Source organism: Seriola dumerili, unplaced genomic scaffold (genome assembly GCF_002260705.1).
Source record: "Seriola dumerili isolate Sdu_G_001 unplaced genomic scaffold, Sdu_1.0 BDQW01000092.1, whole genome shotgun sequence".
NCBI lineage: Eukaryota > Metazoa > Chordata > Actinopteri > Carangiformes > Carangidae > Seriola > Seriola dumerili.
The window spans coordinates 1,533,579-1,560,883 of NW_019174347.1; the positions used below are offsets into that span (position 1 = coordinate 1,533,579).

The 27,305-nt window shown below is 42.6% G+C and overlaps 1 protein-coding gene across 1 annotated transcript; it reads left to right on the plus strand.

Annotated features, from left to right (window-relative positions):
* Nucleotides 1-11,806: 11,806 nt before the first annotated feature.
* Nucleotides 11,807-27,255, plus strand: LOC111222407 (leucine-rich repeat and immunoglobulin-like domain-containing nogo receptor-interacting protein 1). The gene is made up of 3 exons (XM_022746123.1): nucleotides 11,807-11,867; nucleotides 25,169-25,284; nucleotides 25,418-27,255. The coding sequence occupies exon 3, from the start codon at nucleotides 25,430-25,432 to the stop codon at nucleotides 27,239-27,241; it is 1,812 nt and encodes a 603-aa protein (XP_022601844.1). The 5' UTR covers nucleotides 11,807-11,867; nucleotides 25,169-25,284; nucleotides 25,418-25,429; the 3' UTR covers nucleotides 27,242-27,255.
* Nucleotides 27,256-27,305: the final 50 nt, after the last annotated feature.

Sequence of the window (27,305 nt, forward strand, 5' to 3'; positions counted from 1 at the left end):
CATGATGCAGTGTGTCTAAAAAAGGAGAAAAAAAAAATAGCTCCATAAATATACAAAACAGAAAGAGCAGGAAACAGGGAGATAATGGACAGCGTGTGGGTGGGTGAACACATTGATGAGAACGCTGTTATCCTCCTTAGCATTCACGCCTCAGGGGTCAGGCTCTATATCCAATATGCTTCCCTTGATCTACACCATTAATCAGTGTCTCCTTCCTTTCTGGGTTCGCTCAGTGCCAAAATAAAATATATATATGAGAGGGGGGGGGTCGTGCCGTTATTTTACAGCCGTCGCACGTGTAAGATAAACTGCACACGAGCTGGATCACCTTGAAGGCACAGTAGTGATTGATGGTGCTCTTCGTGTCAATACTCCAGACTGATGGAAAAGTGTTTTAAACATATAGAATATTGACATTTGGTTAAGTTTCGAGACAAATGGGAGAAACCGTTTTATTCCTGCTGGAGTTTGAAACACGTTTTAGCCTCCGGTCTCTGCGTGGGTGGTGTTCTGAGACGGAGCTCGCTGGTGGATCTGTGCCTAAAAGATGCCAATTCTTTTTAGAGTAATGCCTCTGGACTTTGGCAAGTGGAGGCAGGTTTTAGCTGAGATGAGGTGCCTGGTATTGGTCTATTTCAGTTACATGTTATTGCACTAATATTCTTCAATTTACTATTGCTGTCTAACCATTTTAACTTCTCCCTTCTTGCTTTATTGATTTGTATTTTGTTTCATTTTAAGGTATTATTTTTTGATTTACTTTCTACATCATACTTTTCTTATTAAATTAAATTAAATTAAATTAAATTAAATTAAATTAAATTAAATTAAATCAAATCAGTTTGTGTCTGAGGTTTGTCTTCTCTCAAATAACATCCAGTTTCATCTATTCACCGTCAGCTTCAAGTTCTGTTGTTATTTGTTCCTTTTTAAAATTCAGCTCAGTTCCGTTGACTTTTTTTCTGACCATTCATCTAAAAGCAAATGGAAAAAAATATACATACAGTATATATGTTGACTCTTGATGAGCAGACTCTATCTGTTGGTAAGTGAGAATGTAATAAATAAACCATTTTTCAATTTAGAATCTGATTGTTTTCCCCAATGTTCTCACTATTTGAAATGCTCGTCGCTCCACATGCATTAATGCAGTTCTTTGCTTCCACTCAGGACCAGCACGTCATGTAACACATGTTCTGAACTCTTGTGGTCTAAAAAGGTGCAATAATCAAAAACCTGCAAAGTCAGGAAATTTACAGAAATACACAGAAAAGAAGGACGCATTTGAAAGAACCTTCAAAATGACTAGCCGCGCCGCTGTGACTCAATCAGTCTTCAAACGCAGCCTCTGAAGGAATGCGGACTCTGAATTGGGCCCAGGTGTACCAGGACTGCTGACGAGCCCAGGTGCTGCCACTCTACTGATGAGCCCCTCTGCCACACCCACCTCCAGCAGCCACTCAAACCAAGCAACAGGTAAAAGCTAATTACACAGGACCGGACCAGACACTTATAAACCATGTGATAACAAAACAGGTAAGTAGTCACATGTCAAGTGTAGATGTTTTATTCAACTGCAGCTACAGTGAACAATAACACAATCATGTGGCCTATAAGAGATAAAGTGTGACTGTGAGCACTGAATCCAGCTGTGACATCTGCACAGTATGTGTGCGTCTGCGTGAGCATGTATGGGGACCGTGGACCATCAGCCCGCTCACACTGGATCTTTACTTTCTCTTCTTCGTCTTCGTCACATGCCGAGGAGAAAAATTATCAACGAATCCCGTCAGAAACTGGCAGCTAAAACTAAGTCATTCATGATTCCTGGTATCTAAATCTTCTTTATGGCGTGGCCCGCTGTGCATCTGTGCATCTGGGCATCTGGGCCTTCCTGTTGATGCACACATGTGCCGCGATGTTTAAGGGATTAGTATTCATTGGAAGCTGAGAGAGAGAGAGAGAGAGAATGAGAGAAAACCCCACATATCACGCACACTGAAATGAAAACCCGCTTCACAAACACAAGCTGCCAGCACACATTCATAATTTTTCCAGCAGTTGATCTGTCACGTGCTGCTGATCCGCCTCCCAAGTTCGCTCTTTAGGGATTAGCAGTCGACATGAGGTTTCAAAGTGCTGTGGTGTCGTTACGCTTCCCGTCCTTTAATTCATATTTTTAGACGAGGGTTCCACAGAAATTGCTGACGCTGAAAAGTAAATGAGGCTTAAGGCTCGTAGCTTAAGTGACACTCTTTATAGCGGTGCCAATATTTTAACCCTAAAGAATATCTGAGCGCTCGGCATCAGCTGGACTCTCATTAGTGGCGGCAACAGCTGATGCCTCAACACGGATTTAAAAGCTAAAAGGTCTATTTGTGCTTGTATGCTTTGTTCTGTGGAAGAGCATTAGTGCGACCTTTGAAACCAGTTGATCGTCCATCACAGCTCCCATTCATAAAGACAAGAGATTTACATTGGCGGGTTTAAGGAGGTTTAATTGTCGGAAGCTTCAGAGAAGAGAATGTTTAATAGAAAGATAATAAAATGGGAGATCAAAAAATTATCTGCCAACGTTTGCACCAGATCCTTTGAAAGAACAGTTTAACTACTTTCTGCAGGATTTGAATGCAGATTATTTCTATACAATCTATATTCTATATGCTAGAGAATAAGGAGTATTTGGTATTTTCCTTGGTTTCATTTCCTGTTCGTCACAAGTAGCTTTCATTTCTACCTCTTCACCATTTCTGTTTGAGGGAAGACATTGTCGTTCGTTCTCTCCCCGTCATTACGGGACAAACCGGATCTGCTCAAAAGAAATAATCCCCGTGTAATGATCGTGGTTATGCGTATAGGCCGGGCCTGTGGATGGCAGCAGGATGACCAGATGTCACTGGCAGCCATTACAAAAAGGATGAGCACTTGAGAACCCCTCCCCACCTCTTCCTCCTCCTCCTCCTCCTCCTCTTCCTCCTCCTCCCGTCATTCTCCCCCACCCTCAAGCACTTCCAGTTGGCTCACCGCACTGAGGTGCATGCTGGGTGGAAGCCAGTGTTGCTTTGCTGATACAGACATTAAATTAAATATTATATCAGCCAGTCAGCATTCTGGCAGAGAGTTTTCCTACGCTGTAATGGACACAGCGAGCCGACCTATAGCTTAAAGAAGCTCGATGTTATTAGTTTCAGGGGAGAGTTTTAGTTTCCCATGATGCTCTAAACTCTGACATAAAGACAATTCAGGAGAAACCCCAGTGTACTTGTGGAACTATGGCTCAGTTTAAAGCAACAATTCTTAATTCAAGATGAAAGTGTAAACCTGCTCTCGCTCTTGAACTCATTGCATTAATTAATTTGTGTATACATGTGCAATCTAGGCAATCAATATCATGCTTGATTGGGTTTTTCAAATACATTCGTTTGTTTTTGGAACAAGCGGGAAAAGGAAGCACAGTGTTAGCTCAGTGTTAGCAGCATGCTTCACAATCATTGGCTCATTCACTGCTGTGTGGCTAGATAACATCCAATCACGTTCATGCAGGTGTGCAGCAAGGACGTTATGACCAGACACTTTATCACTGTTACTCTGTTGATTACGCTCGCGCCAACGCCGTTTGCCGCTGCACCACCACCTTCTTCCGGCCCAACCTCCTTGTCGATTTAACTAAGATTTATGTTCATTTATGTTTATTAGGAGGATTAGCTGCCTCAGCAAAATCCTCACTGCTGCTCCTTCTTCTTCTTTGAGAGCTCATTCAAACACACAGCCAATTAACTTGCACATCCAGCAGACGTGGGACAACATTAGCATTAGCATTTGGAGTCGTGTTACAGGCCTCCTGAGCTCCATTTGGATGTCCACCAATGCTGTTTACTGATTTTCTGCACCTAGCTAGTTGCTAATTTTGTCTGCGTGGTGATTGGTGTTGGGCATTGGGTTTATCAAACTATATCATATCATCTATTTGCTTAAAAAGGTCCCATGTAAGTCTAAAGGTCTCTGTCCATGTGTAGTGTGATTATAGATCAGGTCTAGGTTCTATATTAATACTGTGAAAGTATCAAAGCCTCAGTCCACAGAGAAATGCACACAGCCTGTATTCAGAAACTGAGCCTTAAAACCAGCCGTCAGGACTTCTGGAACTTTGTGATGTCACAACAAAGCAGTCACCAAGCCCCGCCCACCTGGACCCACCATCCAAATCAGCGTTTTACCTGAAATCTGCTATATTTTTACTGAATCACTCAGAAAGCAGCCAGCCAACCAGGACAGAGGCTCAGAGCCTCCTCTCTTCTGATTGGCTCACCGACCTGTTGTTACTAGAGCTCCTTCTTATGGATCAAACACAGGAGAAGTGGATGTTTTGTGAAACCTCAAAGCAATTAGCTTAAAGAGGCTAAAAAACCCAACTCATAATAATGATTCATCTAGTTTTAAAGATCAACATCAAACATGAGAAATTACTAAAGTCTAAAGATTGTATTTTATTGTAAAACAGAATCCTATTCTCCTAAATTAGTCATCATTTTGCAACAAATAAAGCAGAAAAGACACTGAAAGTTACACAACTCTCCTGTTTTCCCACACACACATTAACTCACAAATAGACAGGGAAAACAGAGGAGGGCAATGAGAGGTAACCAACCCCGCAAATTACTCTCCTCACATGGATATGGACACGATGGACGTCAGCTGTTTATTTTTGTCGAGCAAAGCGAGCGGCCACATGCTGTTAAGAAACCGGTCACGTTTCTGCCTAATCAGGCAGAAACCACTCTCTGCAAATTACACTAACTCAAAGGATTGGGGATTGAAGCCAATTAGGTTCCTAGGTACATTTTAATATTAAGATATTGACATACAGTTGTACAATTGATATTTATAGTACGGTTTTCCTAATCATCGGGCTGCGGTGTGAATATATAATCAGCTCTTTATTGACCAGTAACTTGTCTCTCCGTTAGTTTTAGGATTTCGACAGGAGCTTGTCCTGGAGGCCAAAGGTCAAGCTTCATGATTCCTCCTTCCTAATTGGCTTCAGTTGCCCATTGTTCATTTCAGGTAGTTGCTGACTCCTCTTGAAGTACCACATCTAATTAAACACTTTGGATTTGGCACTGTCCTCCCAAAACACTGACGGTTGCAGCTTCATATGTAGATTTCCAGTTTACCTTCAGGCTACACTGTTCTGTTCATATACAATTATTGATTAGCTGTCTATGCACTTTCGTTTCCTTTACTGCGTCTGAAAAACTTCAGGGTGCAGGGTGGATATCTAAAGAGACATCACACTTCTTACATCCTGGAAAAAGTGCTTTTATTGTTTCATTCTTTACATCTCTTCTGTTTAGTTGCTGGTGTGCAGGCGACCTCACATAACCTCTTACACCTTTCTCTGTATCGGCTGCGGTCTCCCCTCCTCTCGACTCATCCTCCCCGGCTCCTCCTCAACGCCCGGCTTCAGGGAAAAGAGGAAGAGCGCGAGGCTTGCCCCGCTCTAATCAGAGAACCACAGGCGAACGGATGAGGATTAATTAAAGTGGAATGTGAGGTTGAGCCCCAATCCAGCATCGCCTACTGGGAGCCAAAACGCGGGAAGCAAAGCATCCTGAAAATCTGCTTAGGTGTGTGGAAAACAATCTCAGCGTTGTGAGGAAAAATCCCTGATTGCATAGACAATTTTTGAACACCCACAGAGTCGACACTTTTGTCAAATCTTTGCCACGGTTGTTGTCAAGGTAACAATCTGTGGCTGAGGTGAAATAAGATTTAATTCTGGCAGGTGTTTGATTACAATCCTGAACATTTGAAACTAAAACACAGCTACATCCTAACCAAACAACTGGACCAAGAGCACCTGGGGAGCTGGGTGAAAGCAAAAGGAGATCAACTACAGGACTGTGATATGTTATTTTAGGAGTAGGAGGGGGAATTCAAAAGCTAAACTACAATTAAATGTATTTAATTATTATTTTCACACAGATCTGATGTATCACGAAGGGAAAAGGTGTAAAACAGAGATGTGTTGTGTACATAAGGTCCAGTTCAAGTCCTGATGGAAACTGAACTGAACTACAGATGTGAAAGCCTCGCTAGTGGTTCCTTTCAACATTTTCACAGAGTTACAGAAAAGGGTGTAAATGGCTACGTTTCGCTCTCTCAGACCACCTTTAATTTAAGGTGGATGCCCACAGCAAATTTCTTGCAAACCGGCCAACAACTGTGAAAGCATATTTCTTTAGAACCAGAAAGTTGAAAGAGCAGAAGGACCAACTGATCACCTCTTCTTCATAAGTGTGGTGTCAAAGTCAGACACCACCCCGGCCTCCTTCCTCGAGGACTCACCACGGTCGTCGTTTGAAGCGCACGCACAAGTGGTTCTCTCGCTCCATGCGGGAGCTGCAGGAGTGAGTTCTGCTTTTGATGTGTCTCGGTGTCGCCAGAGTCGAGGTCATTTGTTCAACTTTTTAATTCAAAACACGAGAGACACAATTTAACATGAATGCAGAAACTTTATTTAATGAAGACTTCGGTGTTGATTAAGGACATATATAGGAATAGAGTCTTGTGAATGGCTGCCAGTCTGAGATGACCTGAGGAGGCCTTGACACCGGTGGTGGAGGGACGAAGTTGCGAGCAGCTCAGACTGCGATGGCAGCAGAGAGCGACGACAGGGGTGAGATGGTTTGAACGTTCTTCAGCTGAGATGATCACCGGATGATGAGTAAAAGCTGGCTGACGGTTGTCTTCCTGCTTCAAGTCGCACTCAAGGCTGAAGTGAGCAGAAGTTTCGAATCAAACTTACATTTTATGAAGTGACTTTAATTTAGATTCTGCCCACGTCTGCAGACAACCTCAGTTTTGGATGTTTGCTCTCACCTCGGCCTCTGTTTGCCTTTTTTTCCATTCTTCTTTTTTTTTTTTTAGTGTTCTCGTCTGTTCCTGCCGCTCATGAATGAAGCTCTGACAGGCACACATGCTACAATCCAGAGGGAAGGTCTCTTTGGACGGGTGACTTTGCATTTTTTAGGCTGGGATGCATTCACTGTGAAAATGTTTCTGCAGCCGTTTACAACAGCTGAATGCTTGAATAGTTCAGCATAGTTCAGCAGTGGCCTTTGAGGTATGTTTTCTCCCATTTGGTAGGTGTGCAGACCAATGCAGAAGGAAGGCATAAAAAGAAAAAAAAAACAAAAACACAGTGTACCAAATGACCTTTAATGCAACGTGTAACATTTTTGAATATTTAAAAACTTTTATTTTCAACATTCCCTTTGATTTATTTGCAGAGGACACACGAGTGCATCCATTCAGCTCGTTAGTGGAGATCAGACAGCAACCGGCACTTTGTGGTGGATTAAACCTGCTGTTGCAGTTTATGTTCAAAACATACATTTGACCTGCTTTGGGATCCAGAGACACTTAGAGAAGCTGCAACACATTTTTCTTCAAGGGCATTTAAAGTCTGCAGGAAGGAAATTTCATTTAGTGTGTGTGTGTGTTCTCTAACTTTTATGCTTGTGAGGACAAAGGTTAGAGCAGAGACAACCTCCTGTCCGAAACAAGCCCTTAGGCCATCTGTGCAAGCAGCTTATCTAATCATATAGTTACTCTGCACGGCATTACCTTGGCTTTCAGTTCTAATGTAAGGAACCTTGAAGCCACGTCCTTTGCCTCACACATAAAACAAGTCTGTAGGACAGCCTTCTTCCACCTGTGCAGTACTATGAAAATGAGAAAACATCCTGTCTCAGAAGGGAGGAACTAGTCCATACATGTGTTCCCTCTGTATCGAAGTACTGTAATTCCTTCTTTTCAGGATGTCCAGCCAAAATGCTGCAGCGTGAGTTCTGACAGGAACTAGAAAAGTAGATCACATCTCTCCTGTGCATTGGCTTCTTGTGAAATATAGAAGAGTTTTCAAAATCCTTCTCCTTATGTACAAAGCCCCTAATGAACAAGCTCCATCGCATCTTAAAGAACTCATATTACTACTTCTAAGAGTGGAATTGGAGGCAGAGCCTTCAGCTATCAGGCTCCTCCCCCTCAGAACCGGCTCCTGGTCTGGGTTCGGGTTGCAGACTTCCTCTCTACATTTAAGATCAGACTTGAAGCTTTCCTCTTTGATAAGGTTTATAGTTAAGGGCTGGCTCAGGTGAGTCTGCTGAGGGAACTCCCATGACGCACTGAGCACTTCTCCTCTCTCTCCTCGTGCATTTTATGACACTACTCCAGGACATTAACTGCTGCCGTAGAGAGGTGCTATTTAAGGCAACGCTCCTATGGGTCGTATCACGGGGAAGCGTTGTTAGAATAAGATTTACTGCAGGTTAACGGCGCCAGTTGGAAAAGTGATGTTGGACATTAGAAAGGTTTCAGGAAATTGGATTGAAGCAAGAAATTCAGTGTGTGTCCTAGTCGGTTCGATTGTAAAATCCTCTCCCACCACCGTGTCTCTCCTTCATGGATGCTGAAAGTGATGTCATCTGAAGTAAGTCACACTGAACAGTAGCAGATAATGGACCAGTGTCTGGTTTAGAGGGGGGAAAAGGTCAGAGCCAAACAAGACGATGATGAGAAGGAGTCACTTTGTTCTGGACGAGCTGCTGCGATAAACAACAGCTGTGCACTTTGTTTTTCACTTTCAAAGTCCGAACAAGTGAAGTCTGTCTGCTGATGATCCTGGTTTAACAGGACTGACCTGAACTGAGCTGAACTGAGAAGTCTGATGGACCATTAATGTTTTAAAATCAAGAGTTTGAAGGGTTTTTTTTCAGATTACATTTGCAGCCTCATTAATAAGCAGTGTGTGCATGAGTTTGTTTGTACATTAGTGTTTATGAGTGGCATGAAGGGTGGGGTCGTGGGGTGGTGGGGGGGGGGGTGTTTCTCGCTACTACCACAGGGTCGGAGCCCACTCATCTTTATCGTATCCAGCTGTTGCTCAATCCACAGATTTGGCTGAACCATGCATATCTGCCCATCTCTCCCTCCAAGCTGTGATAGTAATGTACTGTCCTGGAAACACGCCAGCACTCACTCAGTGCAGAGGATAAAAAAACAGAAAGAAAAAAAAATCACAAATCCCCTTAGAGCTGACAGCTTGGGGATTTTGCCACCCATATTATTATTATTTGCACGTCTCCAGCACCCTGGATGTGAACAGTTAGTTTGTTGACAAAAAGCTGTTTATGCATCAACCTGTTGGGATTGCAGCTGGGTTTCTATTAAAGGAGTGCTATATTAATTTTCTGTAGCCACTAACAATGGTAAAAAAAAAAGCCCTTTTGTCTTAAAGCATATATTTATATTTTGTGTCAGTAAAAGAACATTTTCAAACAGGGTCGGGTTGCGGTGGCAGCACCAAGTAGTCCAGATGTCCCCCTCCCCAGCGACCATTTCCAACTCCTCCTGGGTGATCCTGAGGCGTTCGCAGGCCAGATGAGATACCAGTTGGAGGAGCCTGGAAGACCTCCGCTTGGAGGCGCCCAGGAGGCATCCTAATCACATGCCCAAATCCCCTCACCTCAGCTCCCACCCCCTACCTCTACTCCGAGCTCCCTCCAGATGCCCCAGCTCCTCACCCTGTCTCTAAGGCTGAGCTCAGCTGATCATTTCTGTTGGTCAGAAACGTTGCACTTACCAAATTAATTGCTAAGATCTGAGAAGTTAAACTAGAGAAGAAGCACAAGTTGTCAGACGATCAAACAGTCCTTGAACATTGCCTGATTTTATTCGCTGATTAATTATGTGAGTATAACATCATTACAGCTGGGATGGTGGCCAGAACTGTAAAAATAAGACCAAAGTTGTACATTTGAAAACAGAATTATCCATCGATGAAAAGTTCTACTTTCAGGCTATTTGTAAGTTTGGATGCTGAACTTGCAACGGTTCTTCTCGACTGTTAATGCTAACGTTAGCTATGCAGCACTAACAAAATTTACAAATAGCTCCCTTAATGAAAAGAAATAAATCCCCAAATCTTAAAACTGCGTCCCAGCTCGCTGACATTTTGGGGCGTTATTTGTCATATTTCAGAAGCAGTTCATACATCCAAATGATTACAGTAACAATTCACCTGCAGCTTCCCTCAGAAGTTAATTTCCATGTCTGCAATGTTCCTGTGAGGTTAAAGATCCTGAGGTTCCTAAATTGTACTTTAAACACTGCAAACAACGTTCTCCTCCACATTTTTATAAATAATCATCCAGAAATCATTAGTATTTGTTCCCGGAGAGTTTCTGCATAATCATGAAGCAAAAAGAACTTAGGGTCAGGTGACCTTCATCAGTGTTGACATTGTGCAGTAGATGATTTTATTGTTTTCCACTATTGCTTTTTCCTCCCACGCACCTGTCGGTGTGCAGGTGCACAATGACTATTTCTTTTGCATAACCACGCAGGATTTCAAACTGGGAGACATCTGGGAGATGCCAGCACATAAAAGCAGGATACAGATGTCGACCGCATGAAGAGAGAAAAACATATTACTTGGTTTCATTTGTTAAGACACAAGGTCGCCAACAGTTGGGCAGTCAGCAAAGGCAAAGCAGTCCAAAACTAAGACGTGCAGACAGCTTGAGTAGAAAGGCAGGTGGAGCTAGATATGAAATGCTACGGCTGTGATGCAATAAACAATCTGATGAATGTGTAAGGAGGGGCTGACTGGAGGCAGTGCATGCAGGCATGCACTGATGAGGTGACAGGATTGGTACAGCAGGGTCTGGGGTGACTGGCAGACGTGGTGCAAATGAATCCCTCCACATGTAGATGATGTTATGGGAACAAACATTCTCAGAACCAATGAACTAAACTGTAATGCATCGTTCTTTTAAGGCTGAAATAAGAAAAGAAAACATGGTGGTTTCCAGGAATGTCACATTTTCTTTTCTCTGTCTTCATTAAAATGTAAAGGTTAGAGTCCGAGGCTGGTCAGACCGCTGCCAGTGCTGTCAAACTTTGATCATGCATAACATTTTATGAACCATAAAGCCTATTTTATATGCACACCATTATACCCAGCACATAGTGCAGTCTAAGAAAATGTGGTTTCCATATGTGTGGAAGTAGGGCAGCAAATTCAAAGAAATCTTAAATAAAGATACTGAAAACTGCAGTCATTACTTTCTAAACCAGACCCCTATTAAGAAAGGCTCGTGTCTTCTTGCTGGAATGCAATAAGAAGGAAATTTGTTGATGTTAATTATGAGAGAAATGTACAGAATGAAGAGAATGATCATCTCTTAAATATTCATGGAGGAAATGGAGCACTGGTGACAAAAGCGGCAACTCGGTCCTTGTTTGTGGTGACAGTAATAGATCCATCCCCCGTTACACTACTCGTTACGCGGGGGATTTATTAAAGGCACATGGCGCCGATCCAGCTTCTAAATCTGTTGGACTTTAGTTCCAGCTGAGCGGAGAGGGATGGAGATGATGCGCAGGGCGCAGCATCAGCAGCACCGCGGTCAGAGCGCAGCAAGCTTCTCCACAGCGTCGCCACATCACGCACAACAAGACCGACACACACACACACACACACACACAGACACTGCCCGACCTAAATTAATTTAGTAGCGCAATTATCCCAAAACTCCCCCTGGGTGTTCGGCAGTGACGGGAAGAAAAAAAAGAGAGAGGAAATTAACGAAGAAGGAGGGCGAACTCTGATGTGACAGATGTTGGAAAAGTCTGGTTGAACGTCGACAGGAGAGGAAGAGGAGGACGAAGAAGAAGAAGAAGAGGGAGAGAGGGGAAAGTGTCCTGAACAGAGATGAATATGTTTTTGCTGCTGGAGACAGACGAGTGTGAAGGATGTGGAAGCTTTGTTCCGATGTTTCCTTCACTGAAAGATTCAGCGGGTGAGTTTACTCTGAAAATCATGATATAGGCTGCGATACTTTTATTTTTTATATTTTAAAAAAATCTACAAAGTACTTTTGTAGATTTTCAACAGTTTAACTTGCTGTGATATTCCTGTGTCGTTTTTGTTACAGGCTGCACCATATTCATTTATAACAGTAATTGAATTTGGAGTTAGTTTCGCTCAGAGTAATATCACTAATATTCTTATAGATGTTCGTAGCGTGTCAACGAGTCGTGTTGAATTCTTCTGATCAAACATATTGCTGCTGCTTTTGCTTCTTTTTTTGTTAAATTTTGCATTTAATCATCCTAAGTAGATTATATGATTCCTTCAGACTGATTAGTTTCAGTCGCATCAGATTTAAAGGAGACATTTAGACACTCAGCAGAGATTTATCTGGTGTCATATTTGAAGCAAAGTTTCCTGATTATTCGTTGTTTGCTGTTTTTCTTTTTCTTTTTTTTTAGTTTTGTCTCATTTGGACACTATATAATTAAGACGTAATATTTGGTCGTTTAGATGCTGGAACTTGTTACAAGCAAATCCAAGATCTGCAATGACAAATGACTCCATATAGAAATGACTCCAAACTCAGTTACTGGTATTGTGCAGCACTGAGAGTTACCAGGTGCTCACAGTAATGAAGCAGTAAACTCCAGGTGAAGGCAAGGTGCTCTAGACTGGCCACCTGCAGACAAAGGGAACGCTCTGGGCTCATTTCACCACTTTGGAAATATATATATCTTAAAGCACCCTGAGGAAACCCAGTGTGGTTTGAAACTAGTCTGCATTTTCCTTTTTGTGTAGTATGTTTGTTTTTTTTACGTAGATACACTGTATGCCCTGAACAATAAAAGGTATTACAACTTTGTCCTTGGTTCGGTGCAAGTGTGAGTGTCCTCTGTCTGCAGTTAACTTGTACTGTGTTTGGTACAATGGTACCTTTAAACACTGACCTATATTGATACCTTAATGCCCCGTGTTTTTATGAAATTTCCTGCAACAATATTTTCTAGAAATCGAGACGACCTTACCTCAACACCGTTCAGCCTATTGCTTTGTTGTTTGTGTAAATTTGTTGTTGTTGTTGTTGTTGTTGTCATGGTGTTACCGTCTGTCCATGTGAACAGTAATCCTCAGGATAGTTTGTTCTATAAACCTAAAAAAGGCCACAGCAGACTGTGTTTTAACTGCGTTGCAGCAGGATTACAGACAGCAGTAACTGCAGCCTCATTCTCCCCCTGGGACAGTGTGAGTGTGTGTGTGTGTGTGTGTGTGTGTGTGTGTGTGTGTGTGTGTGTGTGTGTGTATGTGTGTGTGTGTGTGTATTTGTATGTTTTTTAAAAAAAATCAAGATGCTTCACTCTGATCAAACCCCTGTTTGTCACCCAGAGACTGTATTGTTTCCAAACTTGGCTCCTCACGTTAGACTTGATTATCATCTCACCTGCAGCCTGACAACAAGCATCAGGATCAGCGTTTTCACTGAGGGCACAGAGGTGAACTCTGTCTCCGTCCTCTCCCCCTGTCATAATGAGGACACACATCACACCGGTTGAAATGATGTGGCTCTGGAGGAGCAGATAACCATCAAGGGAGAACCAAGGATTTGACGCTTGGGATTCTGCCAAATGGGCAATTTAATCAGAGGGCATTTTATGCACAGGAAGTATGTCAGTCTCCTTGTTAGGGAATGATTTATCTGGACTGTTATACTGGGCAGCCGATCCAGACCTCAATTGATTTGAGCCTCAGGCAAAGAAGCATATGACAAATCTTTAACCGGTGTCTTTGCTCTGTGTCGATGGCCTCAGTGGAAGACATCAGCAGCCAGGCCTTTCAGTGTAGTATGAGTTTTCTCATGAGGCGGTTCGTCAGTACGATGATCAGCACCGTCCAGGCACGCGCTCAAATCTTTTGAAATGCTGAATCTTAACATTTCCTCCTCATCCTCGCTTGTAGGTCATAAAACATTAACAGTAAGCAAACCTTTTTAGGCTCCGTAACAAGCTCAAGATGCAGCTGCGGGTTTTCGGGTTCAGTTAGGTAAAGTGATTTGGAGTATTAACAGGAAAAGCTTTGGTCGTGGTCTGATTCAGAGAAAAGCTTCTCTGCTTGAGATCCAAAAGGGTTTCATAAATGTCCAACAACTAGAAACCAATATTTTACTATCACACAACATTTTGTAGTTGCAATGAGTTTATTTATTGATTGATTATCCCAAGTTGTCAGGAAACCTGAGGCTACCTCCACACTCCTACCTTTTTAGTTTTAAAACATCTCTTTTGCTGCGTTTACACCTGACGTCCAAACGACTACAGAGTTACAAAATACAAGCGTTACTGACCTTGTTGTCATTGCTAGCTGCTGCTGCTGTTCAGTTAAATTCTGAATTTTAACAACTGTCTTTGCTGTCCCTCGTTCGTAGTATTTTCTAAAACTAATCAACTGCAGCGTAGACAGTCTGCTTCCTGCTCGTGCGTGCACAGTGTACGTGAATGTTCATGTATGTATGTGTTTTCAGGTGCGTGAGTGTGGACGGAGCCAAAACGATTGCCTGGTCGTTTTTTTGTTTAAAATACTGTTTTCAAATAAAAACATTAGATGTTTGGACATAGCTTCGGTGGCTGAGGAAAACCCCAAGATGTGGATGAAAGCTTCACAAACACAAAGTGGAATTCTTTTTATTTTGGGAGCTCTTCACCTTTAACTAAGTGGAACATATTCACTCACCACTAGAAGAAACTGTACAAGCAGAAAACAGAGAAAAAATGGGGCATGGAAACATGAAATCTTGTGAAATTTTGGGTAATTTCAGCCTCAGTCTATTTACCCGCCTTTGAAAAGATTTTCAAGCAGACATCTTTAAAAACAAACTCGCCAACAAGCACCAAATAATCAGAGTTGGTGGGAGCTACTTTATAAGAGTAACTTTGCAAACTACCAATAACGTCACACTGGAGGAAGTTGAACTACAGCAAAGCTACGCTAGGCTAGGCTATCGCCATGGTGATTCTTCCTCAGGCTGAGATTAGGGAGGTTTATCCAGGACGACTTTGTCGCTGTGTGACCACTGAGTAAACTTGGCTTTTTGCATCTACACCACACGAAGGCAGAGTGTGTGGTGGGTGGGGACTGCCTGACAAATACGTTGCCTGGGTTTGACTTCACAGTGGTCAGGATGGAAGAGAGAGAGAAGCAATGATAAAATAAAATAATAAAATCATTCCTTTCTTTTTATGGCCTAAAATCATTTAGTTTCAGTTGTTAACTACACAAACATTTTATTTTACATGTATTTTCCTCAAGTAAACTTTTGCAAATATGAATAAAAAAAGGCAATAATGTGTCCTTGAGTTTTCCCACCTACTTCTAAATGTTTGAATATGTTCCAGATTAGCAAAAATCATCCACCAGTGACTTCAGCTTGTAAATAATGCCATAAATATATCAGGGAATGTGCTGCTTGCACACTCATTGTCCCATTAAAGCAATTGAGAAAATTGGGTGACAGAGTGTTTCACTGCAGCTTTGACTTCCTTCCAACTGCGGCTCCTTAATACCAGGCTTAGCCAAAAGATGTTTTTGGAGGTGTCTGGGAGAAGGTGAATCTGAGCCTGGAACAATTCATCCGCACATCCACCCACCACGTTTTCAGTCTTAACAGCCTTAATGAGATTAACATCACAGTCAGATTCAGTACTTTTCTTGTTTTTTTTGCAAAGTTAAAATAACTTTTTTTTGTTTTTTTTTAAATCAGTTTTCACACTAAGTTTGTTCTGTGTCCTGATGTGTGTCGTCTCATCAGAGCCTCATCTTGACCTGCTTTTCGAGGGGGATTGCACAATCTTAACCCTCCATGCGACACAAGCACCATTCAGGCTGCACGGCCATCTGAAGTCCTTTTGTAGATGATAGAAAGATCAGATATTAACTGTAGCCGGGACATGAATGAAGAGCTGGAGCCACTGGCCTGAGGCTCGTGTCAGCTGCAGCCTTGTGTTGTAAGACCATGAAAGAAAAAGGGGCATCTTTTGTATCAGTGGGTTTCTTTCATGCAGCAATGTCTTCTCTCATGTGGTGTGTTCCTTTTCCAATGTGAGTGCGTCCTTCCCAGTCTTTTTTTTTCTTCTTTCTTTTAACTACATCCACAGCCAGTTTTGAAAGAAGTAGTTTCAATTATGGAAGGTATAATCTGACAAACTGTACACCGTGTTCGTCCAATCATACGTTCAGTATCAAGGTTCGTGGACAAAGGCGACAAGGAAGGCGATCCAAATGCAGGCAGAACTGGTGGAACTGCTTTACCCCAGCTCCAAGCATCAAATGTCAGTGAACAGGGACACAGTTTGGCGAGTCAAAGGCAAACAAATCTGACGGTGCTAAGCAGGTATCAGGCAAAAGGCAAGCAGGAATGGCTGGAAAGTCATAGCAAGGTGTACACACTGGGGCTAAATGAGGGAACGATGGACAGGTGTGGCAGGGAGCAGCAGAGCCAGGTGACAATCAATCTGACAATTACACCCACTTCACAGAGTGATTGGCCAGACTGTTTTAACTTCTGTACGAAGCTCCTTTGTGTTGTTCTTCGCACCAACTACTTCACTTTTTTTGTTTGTCCAACCATGGGTGCGTTTGAGGACAGACTGCACCAAGTCTGGATTCACTGTATCAAGACTACAAAGCCTCACGAGAGACACAGAGGTTTAGAAGAATCAGGGAGGTACTGTGATGCAGCCAGGAGATCCTCCATCCAAACCTCCCACACATGCAGAGCTGATTGTACAGAATGTGAATTTCATGGAGACATAGTTGTTCTCCAACTGATTTGTTTTTGCCCCCCTTTTCTTCTTTGCCGTTGCACCACTGTGGCTGGCTCCGGCTCAGCTGGATACCAGGTGGGATGGTGGAACGGCCCAGTCAGATTAGCATGAGGGCCTTTTAAGTGTGCCAAAGACGAAAAGCTCCACCTCCACACTAGAGAGACGAGAATATGGAGAGTTGATTGCTTTTCTGTGTGAATAGCAAAACAATTATGATAGTCATTTCTTTCTTCTTTTGTTCTCAAGAGGTCAGTTTCCCTCATTCCCTCCTCTGCAGATTGGAAAACATGTTTTGTTTTTTTTTTAGAAAATTCTTAGTATAAATTTCTTTGCCATAACTTTAGTTTTTAGATTTTTCAAAGGTTGTTGGACAAAGGTGCTTCAGTATTTCCATTTTTTGATCATTTGTGCTTTTCAAACACTACATCTTCCTTTTTACTATTTTTAGTTTTCCCATTTTTTACCCTTAAAGTAGCTATTAGTACGTTTTGGTATAGCTACATAGCTAACGTTAGCATTAGCAGGTGTTTCCTTACCAGTCGAGAGGAGTCGTTGCGAGTTCAGTATCAAACCAGAGGTGGGAAGAAACTTTCTTGTTTTGCTGCTAATCCTATCACTTCTTTTCTCCTACTGAAGTTAGCAAGCTAACCAGTTAGCTCTGGTCTGGCCGAAATTTCAAGTCACTTTTCCGAGACAGAGTCACTGTAGCGTTCAGTCTGTCCTGAAGAAGTAGCTGCTCAGACATATTCTCACCTCGTGTCTTGTAAACACGATAGCTGAAGCTAGTGAGTAAACATCTGTTAATGCTAATGCTAGCTATGTAGCAGTAGCAAAACTTACCTAAAAGCCCCTTTAATGCGCTTGTTTCATCTTTTATCTCCTCAATGCTTTCTCACACTCTTTTTTTCTCTGCTACTTTCACTCCCTTTTCTCCTTGTTTCCTATACTTCTTACTGATTCTCCCCTTGTATTGCTCAGTTGCTTCCTTTCCATACTTTTTCCACCTCATTGCTTTATTTACGTCCTTTTTTGTTTATCTTACTTTTCTCTCTTGCTTCCCCCCATTTCTTTCTTATTTCTCTCTTGCTTCCCCCCATTTCTTTCTTATTTCCCTCCTTCTTTTACCCTCATTTTTCTGTGTCATTGCATTCTCCTTTGTATCTTTCAATGGTCTGAAAAATGAACCCTACCCTTCTTCTTCAGGTATCTTTACTCTTTTATCGATAATACTTTTGCATAGGTTATAATTTGTTAAGAATGTGAGTAATTCATCTTACTTCTATTTCTACAATAGAGAAATATTGCTTCAATTTTTAATCAGAGTCTTTCTACAATAAAACATGAGGCCGTGTGTTTTGTACCTGTCAACAACCAGTAACAAACCGACACTCTGCTGTCCCAGATTTCATGAGGAGCTGATTGCAGTTGAAGTCGGTACAGTCAGTATGTTTGTTGCCCTGAATGAGTCTGATCAGCGTTTGACCTGTTCCAGGTCAAGAACCCTCTGTCTCCCATCAGTCAGCTCTCCTTTAATGTGTGACCTCCCATCATCCCTCTGATGTACGTTGATGGATCTGAACACGTCGCTTCTGTTAGCTGAGACGACCTAATTTGTCACATCACATAGGCGCTGCACTGAGACTAATTCCCTTCCCTCATTTATTTGTGCTATTATTAATATTGCAGACGGAGCACTTTGCGTGACGTCGTCGCACAGAGTCTTAACTCTCTCCTCGTCAGAGCGAGGAATTACAGGCAGAGTGCTTTACCCAGCACGCAGTCTGGAACAAGACCGATGTGAGTGGATCTGTCACTGTGACCCACTTCCACCACACATTACATGGGTGTAACTACTCAAAAGCACCCGTCCTTAATGCCTCTGTCTGTCTGTCGGCTCGTCATGTTCACTTTTTCACATGATGACAATCACGTTTGCCCTCTTTTTGAAATTTTATCCATGTTTTAAGTTGCATTTCACGTCAGTGGATCTGAGTTGCTGGATTACAGGACATGGAAAAGAGCAGAAGGCAGAAAGAGAAACACAAAGGAAGACAATTGTATTCATACAGCACATTTCATTACAGCTAAACTGATTGAAGGGGACATTAAAACGTGTGTAGCAACAGGTAATGGCAACAGAAGAAAAAATAAAAACCACCCACACTCCACTACATCTATTGCCCCACACACAAACCATATAGCCTACACTGGAACTAATCATAAACCGGAGAAAACAAATGTTTTCAGGTCACTTCTGAACGCGGACATTTCTCTCATGTCATCAGTTTGTTCCTGAGTAAAAACTTCACCATTTCAAAACAAGCAACATGAAAAACCAGCACAATCTATAACATTCAGAAGAAATAAATCTATTTCAGTGTGTAGGCACAGAGGCAAACAATTAATATAATCACATTTGTCACAGGCATACGCTTGCAGCCACACTGACACACACTTTTCTTTATCTCTTCTCCCCATGCCAATTTCAAATATACAACCCAGGCAAGCACACCCTGACATTAGTATTCATAGGTCTGCATTTTTCTCACAGCCCTGTTTGGAAAAAAAAATGTTCAAATTAGAAATGGCTTGCTTGACCTCCGCAGAGTCCGTAAAATGTTCTGCAAAGATTATGTAACGTAGACATGAGTTATGTGAGGATTGCAAACTGGATTATGTGATAACAGAAGCTACATTTTGCACCTCTCCAGCAACATTTCATTCACCAAAGGCGCTAATTTTGCAATGCTGCTTTCGGCCGACTGACCAATAGTGTATCTTCATCCCTCTGGTGTTGTAGTGTTCTGTCTTTCTTTCCTGGGTCCAGGTGTGGTGTTGTAATGAGTTTGGATTCGAGCCTTGGTTGTTATCGTCCACCACAGTGTTTCCACATTAATCTACTCACTGTTTCTACTTTTGTTTCCATCCCTGACTCGTATTGTAGCGGCAAAAGTTTTACATTGTGTATATTCAACATAGATGTGGCTCCTGACATGAACTTGTTTACGAGAAACCCAAAGGGGAATAACCGGGGGGACTTTTGTTTTTCAGCTATGCAGCCGACAGCTGTTCTGCCGGCAAACCTTTTAATATTTGCTGCTTGCATGCAGGAGGTCTCAGGGGCCGTCACACAGTCTCAGGTGCCAGAAGCCCATAAAAAAAAACAAAAAGAAAAAAACACACACACACACACACACACACACACCAACTCCCACCAGCAGCACACATTCAAACACACTTTCAACAACTGGAATACACACACTCAGAAAACACACAAAAGTGCAAAGACACAAGCTCACGCTCTGTGATCCCTGCACTGTTGTTCTGTTCCAGCCGCTTTAATTGGGGATTTGAGCCAGGCTCTTGTCTTTCTCACTGTGACAAGCTAAAAATAGCTCTTTGACAAGTGTCAGAAAACCCAGCCGGGCTCCGAGCGTGCATTCTCTGTCGGATGGGCTGCTTCGCGCAGGGATTCATGCTCAGGGCATCCAAACTCCACAAGACAAAAAATAAACAAAAAAACAAAAACCGATGTGAGGTTATGTTCCTGTTTCATGCACCTGTTGCAAAAGAAGCTTTTTTTTTTTTTCCTGCTTAAAGTCGTCCCATCTCAATAATTACACGCTGCCTGTCACAGCTTTTCACATTTTGCTGCAGGTCCCCAAGTTAACAGGCAGAGACTGAGCGCTGAGGAATGGCAGATTAGGTGAAACTTAAAAGAGAAAGAGCAGAGAGAGAGAGAGAGAGAGAGAGAGAGAGCTCCTTGTCAAAGCTAATGAAACCGTGATGCAGGTTAGATGAAGAGTTAAAGCTAATTGAGAATCATTGCCTTTTCTTTGCTCCTGGGTTGTTACAGCGAGATAATGATGCGAGTCACCGCTCACTGCAGCACCTTTGTTGGATGCGATCCGGAGCAGATACGCTCATGTTGGCAGTTTGGTGAATGAGATGAACAATAAAAACTGTTTCATCATAATCAGCAAACGAACAATACACGTTGATGTGATGTGATGCTGAAGGAAATCATTTTCTTTGATTGTTTTTTTATTGATTCATTATATTTCACATGATCATTTCATAAACACAACCATCAGGGAAACATAAAGCAACTGCGCAGAGCCGAGTGAAGATTAAATCTGCAGCTGTGAAGAAAGTACTAATTTTAACACGGGGGGGGATGGAAAGTGTCCGCAGATTGATGTAAGGCGATAAGGGGCGCGAGCTGAGAGGCTTGATGAGGTTTGTCTGATGACAGAGCGGAGACGGCAAAACTGAGCACAGTAAGAGAAGCTGAATTATTTCAAAGAATTAAGCGGCAGTGGGAGTTCACCCAAAATCTGACGCAACTCTGCCAAAAGGATTGTCTGAAGCGAGGTTACATCCCATTGGCTTTGATATTGTTTGCATTTTGGCATCGCGAGGGGTTTATTAGGTAAGAGCTGGCACCCGCTTGGCTTTTGATTTTGAGTTATGCAAAAAGGTTTTTGCAGGGACACCAAATGGCAACTTCAGCGTGGTCAATCAGGCCTCTGCAGTATCTGGCCAGGCTTTTGACTTAAAGTAAAAAACAACCAGATGGTGAGGCTTCCCTACAGTAACCGAACAGCGTCATTATTCAACTGAATTAAACAGAAAAAGATCAATGGACTTCCCAGAAATGACGATGGTGAAAAAGTGGGAAGTAGAGTTTGATTACAGCTAAAAGCTAAGACGTGACGATAATCGTGTCATTTCCTAATACACGGCTGAAAACTGAAAAAGCATTTTCTATTAACCAATGAAACAACAGACAATGAAACAACAGACAATGAAACAACAGCCACTATATTCATAGACGGCCAACAAAACAGCATTTTTATTAAACTGAATTACACAGAAATATTGAGAAAAGAAATGACGAGCAGGACATTACAATAAACAATATAATAACAGTCTCTATTATTACAGTAAGCCACGATTATTATCATTATCTCATTATTAGTTATTACGGAATCATTTTAAAAGCTTAATAAAGACTGTTGTGGCAATTTTGCATCTTTTGAAGAGAAGGTTCCTGATTTTACTTAATTTTATTGACTACTTGTCTCTCCATAATACATTTTTATGGATTACACTTTTATTGCCTTTGGTTTATTAGTATTCTATAATATTGAGACTTTGCATTTCTGATTCGGCTTATATTTGTCTTATATGACCTGCATGTCTTATTCTGCAAAGCACTTTGTAACGCTCTAATAAAGTGTTAAATAAATAAAGATTATTATTATTATTATTATTATTATATTATAAATTTCCAGTTTCTAAATCTTGAATTTTCTGTTTTGTTTTTGTTTTTTTTTACAATTATCACTCCTCATGAAATTAAACAGCACGTCTCTGCAGTTAACACAAATAAAATGCAGCTTCTTGCTCTTGTTTCTAGGTTTTTGCTTTTCTAGGTTCTGGTCTACTTTCTGTTATGTTAAATATTTATGAGCACGAGAAATGTCTCAAAGTGGAAACTACACTGTGTAAGGATGGTAATACAGGAAGTTTCCTGGCTATAGCTAATTCCTAAAAAGATTATGGTCATAAAAATAGAGACCTCCTCATTTGGCATGAACTAGTTTTGTGTTATATTCCTGAAGAGATTCAGAGTCTTGGACCTCAGCAGTATCAGCCCTTTAAGTGATTGTTGTCTGCTCTAATTTGAAGCTGCATCATTAATAGAAACGACAAAGAGGCCGTGCGTAATAGAAAATAGTTAGCATAATTAACACTGTAACACGACACTCATGTGACTGCGCTTCACGCGGGGGTGAGAAATACATGTCGAAATTACAAATACATTCATTCCCCTCACTTTCTAATTTGACGGACGGGGTCGGTCCTGGTCGTGACATCGAGGTCGCGACCTTTGGCAGGACCGCAGCTTTATGATGTGTGCAGAGTCGCATAGGAGGAGCGACCTCGATCCCCTGATTGGCTGGAAGGGCTCAGCAACTGACAGCCCACCCGCCTGAGATATCACACACCTGCCAGTCTCTGTCTCTCACAAGTTGGCTCGGGAGAGGGGGGGGGGCAACACATTTAAATTGTGTATCCCTCCCATGTATTAAACCCAGATAGGAGCCTGAGGAGACAGATACAGGATCTTGGATGCTAGAAAGCCAATATTTTGTTGCCGATAATCATCTTGTTTTGATTCAGTCGTTTCAGAGGAGAGAAGTTGGAAAAAGTGTTTGTGTGGGATCTTGTATGAGTTTTACAATCCTATATACAAAAATCATGTAGGTATCATCTCAGTTAACTCAAGAATTTACTTGCAAAAACAATTAAAAAGATGAATAAATGAAAGTCAAATTCTAATATAGGGCTTTTACATATTGTTCTGTTTTAGCTTTGGTCAAGAAATCATCTCCCTGATCACTTGTAGCTGCCTGTAAAAGTCTTACATTTCAGAAAAGATCAGTACTGGTGTCTGTCTGGTGTTGTCTGGACTCTGATGATGAGCATTGGTCCAACACGAGTCCTGGGAGTCTAAGAGCACAAGTGTTGGGTGTTGTGAGTCAGCGCTTCCAGCCAGCCAGCCAGTATAAGAGCTGTTTGCATGAGGAGCAGGGATGAGACAAAGACTGTGCAGCTCTGGGACTGTCGACAACTCTGCCACTCAGAGGCGAGGCTGCAGCGAGGGCGAGTCCACACTCCGTCTGATGGTGGAGAGTGAGAATAGCTGCAGCTGCTGCAGGTCGGTCTCAGTCTGGCATTAGGTATTTCTTTTGGAGTATTTGGCGTACATATATCTGCTTGTTAGGAAAGGAAACTTTGCTGGAGAATGCTGTTGTGTTTTGGGCTTTTAGTTTTCTGTTCAGCTTTTGGATGTTGTCGGTGCTGTGTGAAGAATTAGAGTTGATTATTTTGTTGTTGTTGCACGTGCTGTAGCAGCTCTCAGCGGTGGTTGTTGGAGAGCAAATACATAATTTACATCACATACTTTCCCAGCACCTGTTTATTTAACTGGCAAGTCCAGACACTGGCAGAATAATGTAATTATGTAATATTTCACTGTGCATGTTTTACATCAGTGGACTTTTTTTTTAAGTCCTTGACCTTGTTTTTGGATGTAAAAAGACTGTTTTGAACCTTCTCTTGATTTGGTTTTAATCTGCACAAGTACTGACTTATTTTGACAACTCTATGTTTTCATGTTTTGGGGAAAAAAAATGGGATTTTTCGCTATGAAAATCATTGTATTATTTGAGTATTTCACTCTAATTTGGAAGATTGCTGCTGTAGATGAAGTTCAGATGAGTCGTTTTCTAACTCTAACAGTAATTCAGAATATGCTCTCCATTCATTTCACTAATTACAGCGGAGTAGTCATCATTTTGTGAAATGCCGGACAGTCATCTCTCACTTCAGTTCTTGAGTTAAAAAAAAAAAAAAATCAATGTCATTAATTAAAATATATGGACTCGTTTGGAATCTTTATATTAATTAAGCTGAATTTAAAGAGCTGAAAAAATATTCTAATATAATTGAAAAAATAAAAACCGACTTAGAGTAAGTAACCCAAAATCACAAATTTGTCTCACAGCATATGACACCCTTACATTAAGCGTTGAACTTTATGTCTTATTTGGTTTATGAACTAATTTTATTCAGAGAATCTATACCACTCTAACCGTGTTACCTCAATCCAGATGTCTGGCCCAGGAGGCTAAGCTCCCATCCGCACTGTCAGAGGCGCAGCACATGAGGTTGGATAGGGCAGATCATTCGTGGGCACTTTTCACGTGCGTTAAGTGCTGTTAATGGTACTTCTCCAGTCTTTTGGGAGCAAAATGTCGAGAGTAAAAAGTGAGATATATTCTTTGATAATCAGTTAAGTAGGGATTTTGTTGTCTGTGGCACAGAGATGTAGGCCAGTCTTATCTGCTGCGACATCTGCCTCACACCAGACACAATCTACCGTCTGAAATGTGCGCTTTTTGTTGTGTTCTCCCTCACGTCAGACGACAAGTATTAAAAAAAACACACATCAGGGCAGTACCAAAAATGAATATGGGACAAATTAGTTGAAACAGTGTCACCATGTTGACGATCAGAGACAAATATCAAACTCAAACGGCGAGAAAAACTTCTTCTTGGCTTCATTTAAGAGCCACATTGGAACCGGAACACATTAAAGCTGATGGAGAAGCTTAATAGTTTCCTTATCTATCTATCTTTCTTATCTAATTTGGAAGAAAAAAAGCTTGTGGATGTAACACTACAGTAAAAGACTTATGGCACTTGTGCTCTCTCACTGTGGTAGTTGGGGGCAGAGCTAAACTGAAGTCAAACAATGGTTTATATTCGGCCTGAGAGCCGAGTGTTTTGGGATGCTGTCTTGTGTTTGGGTGTTAAATTAAACTTTGCCCTTACAGCTGCTGTTCAAGGCAATTGTTTGGTTTTGTTAAGACTTGTTTTTCTGCCTCTCTGTTGTGTCCAGGCCACTCCAAAGGGCATGTTACTGACAGAACCACATCTCTACAGAGGACTTAACTCAAGTCTGATTCCAACTTGACTGCCACTGGTTATGAGAATCTGCGCACCGAGACTGAAACGGTAGGTCAAGACTAAATGAGGAGAATAAATCCAACGTAAATGTATCTGGCTTTTGATTTAACACTGTAAACATGAGATTAATCTATTTTATATACATTGACATATATGCATTATTGTCTTTGTCTCCTTACAGGCAGGGGGTAAGATGTTTGTGGAGTCAGTCGTCCGATGGGGGGCGTGGAGCATCCTGCTCCAGTTTGGATTGGGTGTATCTGCAGGAGGTTGTCCTCCACGCTGTGTGTGTCGACCAGAGGCTAAAGAAGTGATCTGCTCTGGTAAACATTTGAACTCTGTGCCAGAGGGCTTTTCCAACGATGCCAGGCGTTTGGATTTATCCCACAATAAGATTAAGACTGTGGGGCGCCGCCAGTTCTCCGGCCTCCTGCAACTTCAAGAGCTGGACCTCAGTGATAATATAATCTCCATGATTGAGGTGGAGGCTTTCCAGGGCCTACAGAATCTCAGGACGCTACGGATTAAGAACAACCGACTCAAGATCATCCCAGTTGGGGTGTTTTCTGGCCTGTCCAGTCTTCGCTTTCTGGATTTGAGCCAGAATGAGATTCTGGTCTTCTTGGACTATACCTTCAAAGAAATGGTGAACCTGCAGACACTGGAAGCTGGGGAGAATGATTTGGTGTTCATCTCGCAGCGGGCTTTCTTCGGTCTGCAGAGTCTGCAGGAGCTCAACATAGATCGCAGCAATCTGACCTCCATTCCCACTGAGGCGTTGTCCCAGCTCCAGAGCCTGGCGCGTCTTCGAATGCTGCGCCTCACCATTTCTACGCTTCCCAACAACGCTTTCCGACGACTGCACCGTCTGCGCAGCCTGGTGATTGCAAACTGGCCAGCACTGGACACCATGGCGAGCAACAGCCTGATCGGTCTCAATTTGACCTCGCTTGTCATCAGCAGCTGCAACCTCACTGTTGTTCCTTACTCAGCACTTCGTCACCTGGTCTATCTGCGCTTCCTGGACCTGTCCTACAACCCCATCACTGTTATCCAAGGTAATCTGCTCGGGGACCTCCTGAGACTCCAGGAGTTACACCTAGCAGGGGGGAGCCTGCTACGAATAGAGCCGGGGGCCTTCAGGGGACTGGCTTACTTTCGCATGCTTAATGTGACATCCAATCAGCTTACTACTTTGGAGGAGGGCGTCTTCCACTCTGTGGGGAACCTTCAGGTGTTGCGGTTGGATGGGAATCCCCTGGCATGTGACTGCCGCCTTCTCTGGGTGGTCCGCCGCAGATTGCGCTTGAACTTTGATGGACATCAGCCCACTTGTTCCTCTCCTGATGTGGTGAGACAGCGTGACTTCAGAGACTTCTCAGAGAAGGAGCTCCCGAGGCTGTTCACCTGCCGCCCCGCTCGTATCATGGACCGCAGGCCACAGGAGTCAAGAGTAGAGGAAGGCACCACAGTTCTCTTCTCCTGTAAGGCCGATGGGGATCCGGTCCCGTCTATCACCTGGCTCTCATCCCACAAGAATGTGGTTTCTCCAACAGGAAGAATCAGAGTTTTGCCCAATGGTACTCTAGAAGTGCGTTTTGCCCAAGTTCAGGACAGTGGCACGTATCAGTGCCTGGCGGGCAATGCGGCCGGCAATGACAGCCTGACTGTTGGTCTCTACGTGAAGGGCCTCCCTCGTAACCGAACCATCCCCGTCCTCTCAGAGGAAGGCTGGGTAGAGCCTTCAAATCCCCAAGCCGCTAACTCCTCAGCTCAAATGGCCAAGCCATACCCGTTTGATGCGAAGACCCTGATCATCGCCACCACCATGGGCTTCCTGTCGTTCCTCAGCTCGGTGGCCATCTGTTTTGTCTTCATGTTCTTCTGGAGCCAGAGCAAAGGGCAGATCAAGCACACAGCAACTATTGACTTTGTCCCGCGGTCTTCCATGGGTGGAGGAGGGGACGGAGGTGACGGAGGCAGGTTCACCATGAAACTTATTTAAAGTCAAGGAAGAGGTGAAATGGGTCCTCATATTGACTGTGAGCTTTTCTGGAATATGGACACCC

What these genes read in the sequence shown, in the direction of transcription:
- LOC111222407 (XM_022746123.1), top strand. Translation starts at nt 25,430, where the DNA reads ATGTTTGTGGAGTCAGTCGTCCGATGGGGGGCGTGGAGCATCCTGCTC.